At 41.7% G+C, this 15,409-nt stretch overlaps 1 protein-coding gene across 5 annotated transcripts; it reads left to right on the top strand.

Moving 5' to 3' along the window:
• The first annotated feature begins 4,870 nt into the window (after nt 1-4,870).
• LOC124429436 (probable Na(+)/H(+) antiporter nhx-9) lies at nt 4,871-15,327 on the top strand. 5 transcript variants are annotated; one of them, XM_046974727.1, is made up of 20 exons: nt 4,871-5,030; nt 5,096-5,667; nt 5,739-6,435; nt 6,874-7,137; nt 7,708-7,904; nt 8,170-8,426; nt 8,809-9,026; nt 9,932-10,134; nt 10,230-10,319; nt 10,645-10,715; nt 10,940-11,155; nt 11,347-11,503; nt 11,654-11,794; nt 12,003-12,072; nt 12,143-12,247; nt 12,334-12,432; nt 12,516-12,680; nt 12,782-12,970; nt 13,068-13,226; nt 13,472-15,327. In XM_046974727.1, exons 3-20 carry the CDS (start codon nt 5,982-5,984, stop codon nt 13,705-13,707), a joined length of 3,291 nt encoding a protein of 1,096 aa, XP_046830683.1. In that variant the 5' UTR covers nt 4,871-5,030; nt 5,096-5,667; nt 5,739-5,981; the 3' UTR covers nt 13,708-15,327. The 5 variants fall into 5 exon arrangements, with proteins under 5 accessions (XP_046830683.1, XP_046830686.1, XP_046830685.1 ...); XM_046974730.1 differs by having other exon boundaries at nt 12,355-12,432; XM_046974729.1 differs by having other exon boundaries at nt 11,368-11,503.
• Nucleotides 15,328-15,409: the final 82 nt, after the last annotated feature.

Consider the following 15,409-nt stretch of genomic DNA (forward strand, 5'->3'; position numbering starts at 1 on the left):
AACAAATCTTGGATACATCGAATGCAGTTCTCCAATGTATATTCCTTTACAATGGATTTTAGTTCCTGACGATGATGGAAATGAACGATTTCATTTATTTGCTAATGCAAGAGAACGCTTTTCGCTCGTTTAAACGAAGCGATATCGTTTAGATTTATTCCAATAGAACGGATTAGAATTAAATAATCTTTTTTTTTTTTTTCTTTTTTATATTTATAAAATATTTTTCTCTCAATGTGCCGCCCAATTCCATCCGACGCGTCGATCTAAAGTATCATCGAGATACATTAGTAAAACTATTCTCAGAAGTATTCTCTTCCTTTCCCACTTACGTGTGAATTCGAAGAAAGCGGTCCACGCCTCTCGAGATCACGAAAATGCCCATTATTCACTGAAGAGCCCTGAACAAATCCGGAAACGTCGAGTTACCTTTTCAATTTTTATTACCATTGTACGCCATACTTTTTCTCTCTCTCTCTCTCTCTCTCTATCTATCTATCTATCTATCTCTCCCTCTATCTCATTTTTTCACGTGTCGTTTCATTGTTAACGAGTAAAAGTTTAAAAAGATAAGCGATAAACTAATAGAATCGTCAAGTGCCAAGGACAAATAATAATTTTCGAAAAGATATATTCTTTTGTAATCGAGTCCCGTTTATTTCCGTTATCTTTTTTCTCTCTCAGTTAATTACCTACTATAAACGATAAAAACAATAATTTCACGGGTGTAAGCTCTGATTTATGAAAATATTCGAATAACGAATCACGGATAAAAGCCGAATTAAAACTCACTCGGCAAAGGTTTACCACTTTATTCTGGTTTTGTCGTTTCCACCCTCGTTTCCAGCACCGGCCTGGCACGGCCGTGAACAGGCACCCTCTTTTCGTGCGCGGCCGTCTCGCGACTCTTTGTCGTCGGTAAGCGAATGCCTCGGAGATAACGAGGGTTCTTCGGGTTTATTTCAAGTCGCCAAAGTGCGATTGCTTCGTGCTAATGCCTGCAATTTATTCGCAAGATCCAAATGTATGTGTTCCCTTAAATACCAACGTGCAGACCATTAGATACGATCTAATCTCTTTCTATCGTCAAACAACACGTTCCGAGTAAAATTAATCGATGGCGAATATATTAAAGAAGTGAATATATTTCGATTCGTTTGTGTTAAGATTTCGCTTAAACGAACGAATTAATTTAATATCGTTCATTGAAAACCGAAACTAATAAAGCATCGTAGAATTAACGCACCACGAGAGAAAACTCTCTTTCGAGCAACCCCCCAGAGATTTAGAATCTCGTCACCCTTCTCGTATCGCTCCCATTCTTATCCACATTTCAGCCCTCTCTCTCCCCAACGACAACGACGAAGACGACGACGACGACGACGAACCATGGACCATCTCCCCGTATCGAGCGTCTCGAGAGCGGGGAGAAAAGGGTGTACTCGATGACGTGTCCTTCTCAGCGAGACGAGCCATCTCAAGAAGATGCGATTGCACGAGGGAGTTGTGTGGTGGCTTGTATCCCGTAACAACCGCATGACGAAGTAAATGTTTTTCAAGAGGGTTGCGTTGCTTCGCAATACGATTCGATCCACGCCTCGCAACGCGATCCGACACGGTGCGTCGATGAATTATCGTCTTGCGCGGGCGCAATCGCTTTACAATTTCAATACCCTCTAAATGATTCAGGAATAGCGCTCGGACCGATGGAAAATCGCTTGGCTGTATAATATGGACGGTACGGTTTATGCACGATGCATAATTTAAACGGGTATGCCAATGACCCAGACTAGTTTCATTGATTACTTCGCGGGCGTGCGTTCGTGTTTCCCTTGTATTCAGTACGATCCATCGACGTTCTCGTCGATCGCTCCGATTCACCGACGACGCTCTATCTTTTTCTATGCGAAAGGAAATTGCTAAGCAAAATAAAAGACAAATTTACATTGAAATCGTTCCTAACATTATTCTTCGTTACTTTTGAAGGTCTCGTTGTAACGTTGATTCATAAGGACAATCGAACGAGTGGACATGTCCAGGAACGTTTGACGTAGTCGTTGGTACGCTCGTGCGATTTCTACCGGTATAGAGAATTACGTCGCCGAAAGTAATTACCTTTCGACAAATGCTCGAAAGGTAATCGATCCTCTGTGTGCCGTTTCTACGTATACAGCGACATAGCGATGCTACAAAATAGAAGCAAAGGTAATTACCAAAGAGAGGTTCGTTTGATTAGTAGGAAAATATCGTTTGGATTAAATACGTCGATGAGTCTACGTCAATATTCATTGAGTGAATCGATATGCCATGATTTTTTCGAAACGTAACGAAGAGAAAAAGAAAAAGAAAGAGGAAGAGAGAGAGCATATAATTATTATCGACTTTTGAACGTGTTAAAAATGGGAAAAGTGCCAAGGCTTTCGATTAAGCAACCTGGCGAACTCGAACGTTTCGTGTATGAAAATCCGATAAATTATACAGATATTTCCAATAAAATTGAACAATTTCAAGAGTGTCCTTCTCTTCGTCGAAATTCCATCGGATACGATCAAAAATGCCACTTCTCTTTTCTTTTAGAGAAAATTTATTTTTACGATTTAATATGATTTATGAAAAAAGCGATGTACACACGAAAAATTTTCACCTCTCGGCCCATCGTTTAAACTCCATCTCTCTCTTGGTTCTGATTAAAGAGTACCAGGCATTACGAGTTTAGGTATTAAAGAAGCGAGGTTCGTTTTAAAGAAAGCTTTGAACTTCGAAATGGGAGCGCCTTATAAGAAGAGCAGTATAAAAGAAAAAAGTTTTGCGCCTGATCGTTTATATCGCTCGTTAACGAAGTTAAGCCGAGGCAATGATTCTGGATATAAAAAATGATTGAAATTTTCTGAATATTTTTCTAATTTTCCTATTCCAATTCTACTATTGACAATGTCAAATCCAAATCTGTTTGCAAAGAAAGCTGCATTCAATCTAGCCGTATTTCTAGCCGTATATCTAACCGTATGCATTAATATTTTTAATGAAGACTTTGAAAGCATACTTAAACGCTATGAAGGACTAACCGCGTAAATCCTTTTTATCCTTCGAGCAACACCAATCTTAGAAAGACGAGAGAAGGAAAGGAAAGCGTTCCACGGCTCTTCGACCCAATTTGTTTGCGTAAATCCTTCGAACCTGTAAATCGCAGAATGGTTTTAATACACACTCCACAGGAATAGAGATAGAGAATTTCGTCGTAACATGCGTCTCTTGAGAGAAACGGAGAGGGAAATGGCATTACGTTGTAAGTTATTCTCTCTATCTCTCTGTACGTGTTAAAGATACACACTCTCAGAAGGGCCAAGAAAATTTCCATAAAAGTATCGTTACCTGAACGTTTTACTGCCTGTTTACAAGCACTCGGAAAAGAATAACTCCGCGAGAATTTTTACATGAAAATTTTCAAATTTTCTTTCACCTACCCATATCTGGCTTTAAAATCGTAAGTAATAGAAGTCGAATCGTTTCGAGGATAAACTATATCGGTTGTGTATGAAAGGCAAAGGAATCTTTGAGACATCAACTACGATAAAGTTTCCTTGGAAATTAAGGATGAGGGGGGTTTTGTATATAAGGTACGTCGTAATATCAACGGCCAATGAGCCATGCTCGATAGAATTCTTGGTCATTAAAGTGCCATTAGCCTGTACATGTCCGTCATGAAAATTAATGGCAGTTTGTGCGTATCGGACGAGACCTCCACACTATATCCCGATACCTCTTTTCTCTTCCTCCCTCCCTCCCGTGTTTACGACTTGAGTTTTCCCCAAAACGAGGACACGTTCAGCGAAGCGTCCTTCTGGTATAACTTATTTCGAGCGAGAGTAGCCATGCAAGAGTTATAATACTACTTGCTGACGACAGTAGCAAGAAAATATATAGATAAAGGACGACAATATAATTAAAGATATTCATTATATTTATATAAACTGATTCAAATGAGATTTTGCTCTCTATATTTGATTTTCACACCAAGAAAAAAAGAAATATTCGTCGAGATTAAAAGGTCGGTGGAAATAGAGAAAGAGAAAGATAAGGAGATACGAAAAGCTACGATGAGCTTTCGATGGGAACGACGATGAGTTCTCAAGATTCTTCGAGCGAGTCTTACGGTTAGTAAAACGGTTATAAGGGCAGTCGAGCATTTTGCTGGCGCATCGACGACAAGGTCAAGGGTAAAAGGTGTCTCCAAGATCCGGCGACGTGACGCTGCCGCTTTAAGGTCGCTCTCGGCCAAACTCCATGACCTCTGATATATCACATACCATACTCGCGATAAGATATTGATAGGCCAAGCATTTTCAAATTCTCTCACAGCGGCTGAGAAATTTGAAAAATTCAGAGTCTATTACTTGGAAGAGTATAAACGTTTTAACGTCGAACGAATTAAAGGACGAGCGATCGAGGGAAATGTCGTCGAGAGGCGGTGTATCAGGCGAGGAGCCGGCTACGTGCGTGTGTATATATATATATATATATATATATACATCTATATATGCACATGATGAACAATTAATACATCGGCACCTTAATACCAAAATACTCGCGAGAAAAAAGATGGAGTAGAGCGATCTAAAAAAAGAACTTTAAGAATGACTCTTCTTGGAAAAATCCTCCTTGATTCTCAAATAAATGTCTCACCCTGTATATGTCTAGGCGTCGCGACGCTTGCGCGAGTTTCAGCAACGATCAGCTGGCTGGAAGCTTCTAGCTGGCGAGGGAAAGCGAGAGAGAGAGAGAGAGAGAGAAAGATGGAGCTATATACGTAGGGGTAGAGAGAAAGAGAAAGAAGGGGGAAGAGAGAGAGAGAGAGAGAGAGAGAGAGAGAGAGAGAGAGAGAGAGAGCACGCGCGTACACCCGTTTAAAACACATCAGTAGAGAAGCTGAGGGCGGACTAGTCGGGAGAGCTAGGCACGTTTTTGGCATTGTCCTCGAGCATTTTAACTCGTCTTCCTCCACCGGCAATACTCCTCTACAGTTAAAAGCGGTAAATCTTCTTTACAATGTTCGGTTGAACATCGTATTTATAAGTCTGGTTTACGTTCAACATAGATCGTGATCATCTCGTGGAAGTGGTAGTTGATTGTGCAGTGCTGCCGTGACGGTCGATCGAAACACGCCACAAGGTGGGTCGTATTCTTCAACGAACCCTGCTCACTTTGGGACACGATGCCGCAACGCCGACCTCGTCATCGTCGATATCTACCGTCCTTCTCTTATATCTCATCCTCTTTTTCGTCATCGTCACCGTCGTCGTTCTTCTACTACTCGTCGTCGTCGTCGTCGTCGTCGTCGTCGCCGTCGTCGCCGTCGTCGCCGTCGTCGGCCATCTCAGCGCGACTCCCAGCATCTAAGAAAATTGTCTATCGGCCTGGACCGGCGTGAACCTGTCAAGATTTCCCTCGAAGATCATCGGCGAATTTTCTGACACGGCATATATTTGGTGTATCGTTCGATTTCTTTCCTTTTTTCTTATTTATCCGTTGTGTTGATTCATTCACCCGTAAATTTCGTTCGAGTGCCTGAAGACAATCGCACGGATTGATGCGTTGAGTGTTCATCGGTAGCCTTCCTTGAAGAACCTACTAGCATTATACCGTACCGGGAAAGGAGTGATACTAGAGGTAAGATATTTTCTACCGCGTTCTCCTTGAACAATATACCGACTGCTTTAACTATATCGATCCTATTACAGTCTTACGAAAAACAAAATCGGAAGATGAGTATCACAGAGACAATAAAGTTCCTAAAGGCGTTCCTTCTCAAGTTTATGTCATCCGTTATTTTTTAATAAAAAGAGAAAGAAAATACAAGGTCTGGCTCGTCGTTCGCTTCTGATGGTAAAACAATCGAGTGAAAAAAAGTACGCGGGCGGAAATAGTAGCAGGTCGACAGCATCAGGATCGACGTCGTTCGAAAAGAAACCATCAAAGGACCCATGGATTCGTCAAGAAGCCTATCGTTCGCTCGCCTCCTTGTCGCTCTTCTATTCCTTCTAAATTGTCCCGAGGAAAGTCAGGCCGGTCTTATAAACCTGGCCAAACGGGATGTACAAGATCAAAGGAGTAGAATACCGAACGATCGATACGCCATGCACGGACCGATCGTCGACGACGAGGAACTCCCGAGAAACCTGCACGAACCCTATCCTGGAAGTAGTTTCGGTCCAATGGGACCACTCTACGAGTTCTCGCCCGACGAAGTCTCAACAAGGAGTCTCTCGGTATCCAATACGGCCAATATCGACTCCTCTTCGCCTTCTGAAGATGATCGAGGAGTCGATAAACCAAAGTCTGAAGTAGAGTACCACATCATGTCGGTCGAGTTCCATCGCGTGGAGACACCCTTCGTTATCGGCATCTGGATATTTTTCGCTAGTATCGCGAAAATTGGTAAGAAAATAGATATCGATGAAAATCAATCTTTCGATCCTCTTTGGGTACCTTTCGAACGTAGGGGGCTTGACCGTGTTCTATTTGACTCGGCGCGTCACATTATATTTTTAGTATACCTTCCTACGAATACAGTATGAACAAAAGCGATCGACTGAGCTGACTCTGCCAAGTAGAGACCGATGCCATTTATTTCCTTTGGAATTTCTTCAAATTCCCGAAAAACAAGTACGAATGAGTCGGGAGGGTATAACGTCGCGAATTAGTGACCTCTGTCCGCTTTGTTTTGTTTGCCGATTCGCAAAGTTCACTGATCGCTGAGCCGGCGTTAAGTAATAGCCAAGACATTATGCCAGTATGAATATAGAGAACCGTAAGTTCGTTGGCACGTTTTAAGGACCAATATATAATAAATAAATTTCTTTTTCCTCGGTGCAGGTTTTCACATGGCACCGAAACTGAACAAAATCTTTCCGGAGTCCTGTTTGTTGATCGTCGTTGGAGTCGTCGTCGGGCTCCTCCTGTTCCAGGCCAGCAGCGTCCACGTATCGCCTCTGACACCCGATACCTTTTTTCTCTACATGCTGCCACCGATCATCCTAGATGCTGGTTATTTTATGCCGAATCGATTATTTTTCGATCATCTCGGCACGATTCTCCTTTTTGCAGTCGTCGGAACCATTTTTAACACCCTCTCGATAGGTTGGTGCTTCGAATAATTCTTTCTTATAAGCCGCACGAGAAGAAGAATTTAAAAATAAGCATATCTCTGCGCGCATAATATCTAGAGAATAGAGAGGACCGTGAAAACACGTGTAAAAATAGACGCTCGCACGCGTGCGCACTTTCCTAGGGCGCCAAGAGACGAACGGCCTCTCGAGATACGACCTTTCTGTGTCTACGTTCTCTCATTAACTTACTCTCCGAACTTAGGCGAATCTTCGTAACCTACTATTGTTCCTGTTATAAATATATACGAGATGAAACAAAATCATGTAGACAAATATCGAAATCGTATATACTGATTAGATCTATGGGAGAACGTTTATGAATCGTAACAATTCTGGCTCTGGTCCATTAGTTCGACGTTTAAGCATCCGAAGAAACAATTAAGATGATTAACGAGACTTCAATTAGAGAAAGATGATAGGGCTCTTCCGAGAAGTCAACGATGTCGCATCTCGTTTTATTTATCCGAATGATTCGTGCATACGATCGAGCGTGAAGTAAGCGTCCTCGTCGATCATCGCACGTGTGATATTTTTGTAACAGGTGCATCCTTATGGGTCGCTGGGAAATTAAATATCTTCGGCTGCGAGACACCTCTCCTCGACATGTTTCTTTTTTCGGCATTGATCAGTGCCGTCGATCCTGTCGCCGTATTGGCCGTCTTTGAAGAGATACACGTCAACGAGATACTCTACATCGTCGTCTTTGGGGAGAGCCTTCTCAACGATGCTGTCACTGTTGTAAGTATTCCTTATCTTGGAAATAGTGTATTTCGATAAGTTTTCGAAAGATTATTACAATTGACACTTTGTTCGACTTCTAAGAGAGGAAAAACGCTTTAGGAAAACAATGAAAAGGAACGAATGCTTGAAAAGAAATTCGAAGAAAGTAGACCGCGCAAACGATATATCAGTCTAACTAACTCTTATCGCTTGAATTTCCTCGATATATTTCATTGAATCTCATCGAGAAGCAGAGTAACAGGAAATTTGCTCTTCTGTCTAGGTATTGTATCACATGTTCGAGACGTACAGCGAGATGGGACCTTCAAGAATCGTATATACGGACATACTTTCGGGTCTAGCCTCGTTTCTCGTCGTAGCGATCGGTGGCACGATAATAGGAGTTATATGGGGATTCGCCACAGGATTCGTTACTAGATTCACAAATCATGTCCGCGTGATCGAACCTATCTTCATATTCGTCATGGCTTACTTGGCTTACCTTAACGCCGAGATCTTTCACATGTCCGGGATATTGGCGTAAGTAAGAATGCTTTCTCATTCGAATCTATTTATTTTTTGTTCTTCTTTTTTTTTTTTTTTGTTTAGCATCCTCACTCATAACTCGTTAGAAAATTAAAGTGACTTACGATAAACATACCCAGTCGATGCTATTAATGTTAATTTAATGTTAAACGGTGTCTTGAAGTAATTTCCGGAAATAATCCGTACTCGAGTAAATGATCGATCGGAAAGCCCTCCTGGTATCCTGTTTTACTTTGAAATAGCTATTTTAAAAAGAAATTCTTTTGCTAAATATACGAGTGTCCGATACCGAATGACGCAATTAAACCCATACATATACATGTACACTTTGATCCATACTCCACAAATCGCGATCAAGGAGAACAATTCATTACAGGATCACCTTCTGCGGTATCACCATGAAGAATTACGTCGAGGCGAATATATCGCACAAGTCTCACACTACGGTGAAGTATACAATGAAAATGCTATCGAGCAGCTCGGAGACGATCATATTTATGTTCCTCGGTGTGGCTACGGTGAACAATAAACACAATTGGAACACATGGTTCGTCGTGATGACAATAGTCTTCTGTTCTGTCTACCGGATTGTGGGTGAGTTATGGCTTTAATAAAACAACCGATAGAGATTAGGACAGAACATTTCAAAACATTCGATTGTTCCAATGTTTTATCTTGCAAGATGATGCAACTAGTCCACTCTCCCTCTCTCTCTCTCTCTCTCTGCCAGCATGCCCATTAGAGTATATCAAATTCTCCATATAAATTCCAATGTTCCATATAACGTAATACGGAAACGATCGGTTGATGCTTAAATAGATAGTCCGATAGAAAAAGGTTTACGATAGTAATATTTAAGTCATTCTTTATTTTTTAAACATCATAAAGGCTCTACCATCTCGTATGACGTTAGTAAAAGTCACTTGCCCATGATATCGCGTTATAAAGGAAAATCAATCGAGTAGATCGTTTTCTCTTTTTTATACGCTGCAACATTGATCAACCAAGCTGAAATTCAATTTGAAAGAGATAACGAGCAAAGACGAGCGACGTGTTAACACTTACAGAAATGATCCGAGAGCTAAATAAAGAAAAATGCAAAACATAAAGAGAGAGAGAGAGAGAGAGAGAGAGAGAGAGAGAGAGAGAGAGATGGGCATTACGAAACGACATTTATTTCATTTCTTCTCTCTCGGTGAACGTTATGTCACTTTAGCTTAATGTCACGCGCTTACGGCTTCCCGTTTTAACGATAGCTTAACAGGTTCGATTGTTCGGAAATTCTAATCCATAATCGGCTCCTTATGCAACCAATGTGTCAAACTGCGAGACTTTCCAAGCTCCACGAACAACGTGGAATTGGTTTAAACCGATTGCAGTCTTTTAAAGTTAATCGCTCGCTGCGTTCGATTAGTCGAGTCAAATTAAACCGAAACTTGTCTGAAAAAGAAAGGGCATCCAGCGTCGGAAGCGTTAGACGTTCTCTCGTTGATATTTAGGGGTCATTGTCCTGACTGCACTGGCTAATCAGTTCCGTCTGCATAAACTGGACAAGGTGGAGAAATTCGTCATGTCCTATGGTGGATTGCGAGGTGCCGTGGCCTTTGCTCTTGTCTTGCTAATAGATCCAAAACACGTGAAATTGCAACCAATGTTCGTTACGACCACCATCGCTGTCATATACTTCACCGTGTTCATACAGGTAAGTCTCTGTAAGGGAAGCACGAAGAGCTTTAACGTTCTAATCAGAAATTACAAAGCGTAGTACACGGGATTACCTTGATCATTCGTTTTCAGGGAATCACCATTAAACCCCTCGTTAAGATACTGAATGTGAAGAGAGCGGAGAGGAGGAAGCCTACAATGAACGAGAGAATCCATGAAAGGGTGAGAACGACATTGGGTTATATCAAAGAATTTTTTACGTTCCCTTAATAATAATAAATAATATCATAAGAAATTGAAAAGTTGCTCGTTGGTCTCGCCCCATCATCGATCGATGTTTCTTTAGCCTTGAGCGAATTTCCACGCGAAGGTCGAGCGCCGACGGATCGTACCTTTAGATACGCGCCATAAAAATAATCCTTCAATTTTCAAACCTTCGTGAGTCATGTTCATTAGCTACAGAAAAACGCGTGTCAATGCAAATATTCTGCCAAAGGATGACCAGCACAAACTTTTATCCTTCCTTTTACTGGCCTTTTTTATGCAGATAATGGATCACGTGATGGCTGGAATCGAGGACATCTTGGGGAAACACGGCAATTATCACGTGCGAGACAAGTAAGTGAAATGTGAAAGGCGAGTATATACGCAGGAGATTTTATTTTTGAAAGTGGCACGATTCCAAATACATTTTTCTATAAAAAGAAGGAGACATTAATCTTTCTTCTATCTTTTAAATTCGACTTCCTACGCTTTGAAATATAAATTTGCTTCGATCGATTTACAAACACATGATCCGATCGATGAGCAAAGGCAGAAAAAAATGCATGATATTTTTTTAGATTCAAACGATTCGACAACAAATTTATTCGACCGTATCTCGTGCGAAATCATTATGGTGCCGAGCCGAAGATTTTGGAGACCTACTCGAAGCTAGCGATGAAGGATGCGATGGACTACATAAGACGAAACGCTTCGACGATCGGTAATATCAGTGGCACCGAGAGTATGTCCGCCATATTTCGAAATTACAGCAACACCGGCCAATTCAACGGAAGGTAAAGGAATTGCCTAAAGGGAGAAAGGGAAAGAAAGAAAAAAAGAAAAGTAATAAATTCGATTCGTATCATCGTAGATGCGACATCGAAGCCCCGATTGTTGCTCATCGTAATCGAGGCAGCAGCAAGGGGTTGGGTATAATAGTATCTATCTCGAATTAAAAAGAACAGTTCGTAATCATAAAACGCAGTCTCGTTCTTCCTCGTTCCAGTCCGAGTTGCAGCCAGCTCGAGACCGGCTGGAATATCGATCTCCAGGAACTCGAGTACAATCCATCGAAGAAAGATTTGACAGACGCGAGGATACATCACCTTCTGGCGGAAGAACTCTGCAAGCCTTACAAACGGGTGAGCCTCGCGAAAAAGAAAGGCGCGTGCGCGAAAGATAGTGAAAAAATATAGAGACGAAAAAACGAAACGACCGCCTTGCGACGCTGTAGGGTAGCTGTAAGAAGGGATAGCCGATTTTAATTAAACTGTAAAACATTACCGTCGCAGCACCGACGATTGAGTTACAGTAGACACGCGGTCAACGATCGGGATCTATCGACCCAAGTCAATTATAAAATGCACATGAATATACGACGTATGATGGGCGAGCACAAGCATCGGCACAAACGTAGCAAGAAGTTACTCAAGGTAAGCTGAAAGATTATATATACAAACTCCTTCATACTAAAGTATTAACATTTACCATGCACGCCTATTTCGATCCTCCTTCTTTCTCTCTCTCTCTCCTCTGTCTCTCTCTCTCTCTCTCTCTCCTCTGTCTCTCTCTCTCTCTCTCTCTCTCTCTCTCTCTCTCTCTCTCTCTCTCTCTCTCTCTCTCTTCGCAATTTTCGCGCAGGACGGTAAGCAGAATCACGTGAGTTTCCCAGAGTTCCAACAAAACGGTTCAACAAAATTATTCACGCAAGGTACGTATGAAACACGATCGATAAACGACTTCCGAAGAAGTAACTTAGAGCTGCTCATACCTCCTTACAGACTACATGAATGGCGTGCTGTACGAATTGGAGAACGGAGACACCTCGAAACCTTCGAGTAAGGAAGACTGGGACTCGGCTATTACTTTCACGGCTCGTACTTCCGGTAAAAATGTCATTCCTTCTTCATCGATCACTTTTTAATATTTCTACCGATGTTCCTTTCGATCATTGACTTCGTTACATTGTTAGATTCGTCGAATGCTAATCCAGACGCGCATCACGCCACGGCTACTACCTCGATGGATACCATAAACACCGAAGATGCCGACATGAAGTTCGCGCGTGACGGTAGGTAATCTGAAAAAAAGAAAAGACGAAAGAACAATGTCAAAGAAAGGTATTTCAAAAGGGTGTTCTTTTACGCCTAATAGGCGAAAGTTATAGGGTAACGACGCCAACGGCGACGGAAACCGTGTTACCTTGGAAGCGCGAGGACGATTACGATTCGGGACATCCATTGAAACAAAACGAATTTCCTGCTTGGTGCGCCAATAAGGAGTATCTCCCGTACAGTTCGCCATCCGCTACCTTCTTAGGTACGCTCTTCTTTTTTATCTCTCGAATATCTCTTCTCTATTATCGTCCTAGATGGTATGGTGCGCGAAGAGAAAACAAACGAAAAACTTGATTCCCAAAGGTGCGATAGAGCAGCCAAAAGTACAATCGGTGATCGGTCTGTTTCGACGCGAGAGCGTCGGCACGCCGGATCACATTGATCGTCAAGAAACGGTGTTGCCTTGGAAGCGCGACGACGACTATGAATCCGGACATCCGTTGAAACAAAACGAGTACCTCCCGTACAGCTCGCCTTCCGCCACCTTGCTTGGTACGTTTCCCGATGCAACCCTTAAAAGTTCCCGATCTATTTGTCTACGATCTATAGGTTGACGAATAACCTTCAGGAAAAAATTTCATTCTCAAAGGTACGATAAAGCAGCCAAAAGTACAATCCGTGATCGGTCTGTTTCGACGCGAGAGCGTCGGTACGCCGGATCACATCGATCGTCAGGAAACCGTCGATGAGTGCGACGAGTACACGGTTACCGGGATGGAAGAGTTTTCCACGCCCACGAGAAACACAGGTAAAACGGAAGAATCGAAAAGTTAACACGTTCGAGCCGGGGACTGATGTTAGGCAAAAGGTAGGCAGTCGATTATCATTTTCGAGTACGACACTTTTAAATTCGTTCTTTCTTTTTCTTTTTTCTTTTTTTTTCTTCAATTAACGAGCGTTTCTCACCAAAACTTACTTTCTTTCTTTCTTTATTTCCTTCATTCCTTTTACTCTGACTATACTCATATTCATATCTCGAATGATCTCTCGCAGACAGTAGCAGCAAAAGTTCTGTGCGAAGAGTGTCGATGATGGAACTAGGGACGATGGAGAGAACATTGGAGAGAAACGAGGATGGTTCTCGTTCGCTTCCAGAATGCTGGAATCCTCATAGATTAAGAATGTCGTCGTACATTTGTTCGGCCCAACTGCCAAGCCTCTCGACAGCCCTGATAACGTCCTCTTCGGAATCTTCGGAGGAGATCGACGAGGAAGAAGAGAGAGCTTGACCCTTGCAGAGGGTCGAGAAATAGGCTTCGTCCTACGAAGACGTGCACCGTTGTTTACGTCGTCCTTGGCGACGACAAGCACGTCCTCGTTCCCTCTTGTCGTCTCTATTACGACGACCCAGCACACCACTATGAGAAAATAACGAAACCTCGGTCTAGATTTTATTTCATCGATTTGCCTTAGTTCGTCCAAACGCTATTGGACAAGTTTCTCCTGGGATGATTGCGAAAGAATTGAAAGAAACGAAATTATCGAGGAAGCTCTACGGGCTTCTTTCGAATGAAAAGAGAAATTAAATTTTCTTAGAAAAACTCGGCCCTACAAGATTTCGATACTTTTCCGTTAAGAAAACAAATGTTCCTTTCGACGACATACTAAGGTTCCCATAGAACAGGGAAGAAGAATGATCTTCCAAATCTTCCGAGAGCAAATAAGTTGCGCTCGCTTATTGGTCTTATAGATCTCATGGATCTATAGGCATTGATTAGGACCAGAGCAAGCGGTCCAGCTAATTACAAGGGATAAGCGTGTGTACAAAATAGCGATCTTTCGCACTCCGAACGCTGTTGTTGCTGCTGCTGCTGCTGTTGCTACACGAAGGATCGAAAAAGAAAATGCGTTTATCTTCTCGTGTAATGGCCTTAAACAATTCATGTTGATAGTGAGAGAAATAACCGTGAAAACCTCGTACGTGAGTTGGCACTTCGCCGTGGTATGTAAGTACTTGCACGAAGAATTATATCTTATATAATATCTGTGTGTGCGTGTGCGTGTGCGTGTACATAAGAAGAGTTAAAATAATTCTTAGGAATCAAAGTAGAAACGCTGTCGTTACGATCATATTATATCATATGAATGATGGAAGCTGTAAAATGGTTAAACAAACGAGCGAGGGGATTGTCCCTCGAATTGTCCGACATTCAGATTTCTTCGGATTTCGAAGCAATGAGAGACGAACGATAACGACGATAGAATACGATGGCTATTATGGAATTGAATTTGAATTGGTTCGATTAGTTGTTTTTTCTTTTCACCATAATAATATATGCGCCACGGTATATGAAATTTGTGAAATAAAACAAGAGCAAAATATCTGTTAGTTAATATCTAAGGTTTCACGCATATAGAGACGATTGATCTCTGATAAAATCGAATATATCGTTCGTGCTTCGTTCACCCTTTAATATAAACCCGCAAGAACCTTTCGATAAGAGAAAATATATATATATATATATATATGTATATGTATATATATATATATATATATATTAAGCGCAATAGCATATTTTATTCGCGTCGTGTGTTCCAAATGCCGACGCTTATCTTGCGTATCGTGTTTAGACTTTAGATTCAATGATCGAGCTGTTTCTGATCTTCTTATTCGCTAACCAAGAGGATGACTCTAGTCCAATTTTCATTGATGGTAATTCGTAGAAAACGAATTCAGGACTTCCCCTCGCACGAAAAATTATTCCTCGCGGCCTCTAGCTCTCTAGACAAAAAAAGAAAAAGGAACAAATACAAAGCGAAAACGTCGGAGACTACTTGTCTGTAGGCGTTAGTCTGTACGCTGTTGATTTGTTAATGGAAAAATAAAGTAAATGTTTATTTCGTAAAAATGTGAAAAAAAGAACTGACGCAACCTTACCTCCTACAATCCTCCTGTCCCTGTTTTCTAAACTGTTTTCTCGATCAAAAATC

The sequence above is a fragment of the Vespa crabro genome, chromosome 15 (assembly GCF_910589235.1).
Source record: "Vespa crabro chromosome 15, iyVesCrab1.2, whole genome shotgun sequence".
Classification (NCBI taxonomy): domain Eukaryota; kingdom Metazoa; phylum Arthropoda; class Insecta; order Hymenoptera; family Vespidae; genus Vespa; species Vespa crabro.

What these genes read in the sequence shown, in the direction of transcription:
- LOC124429436 (XM_046974727.1), top strand. Translation starts at nt 5,982, where the DNA reads ATGGATTCGTCAAGAAGCCTATCGTTCGCTCGCCTCCTTGTCGCTCTT. An exon ending in AACAAAATTATTCACGCAAG is followed by an intron (nt 12,073 to 12,142) that starts GTACGTATGAAA and finishes ACCTCCTTACAG; the next exon opens with ACTACATGAATGGCGTGCTG. An exon ending in CATGAAGTTCGCGCGTGACG is followed by an intron (nt 12,433 to 12,515) that starts GTAGGTAATCTG and finishes TACGCCTAATAG; the next exon opens with GCGAAAGTTATAGGGTAACG.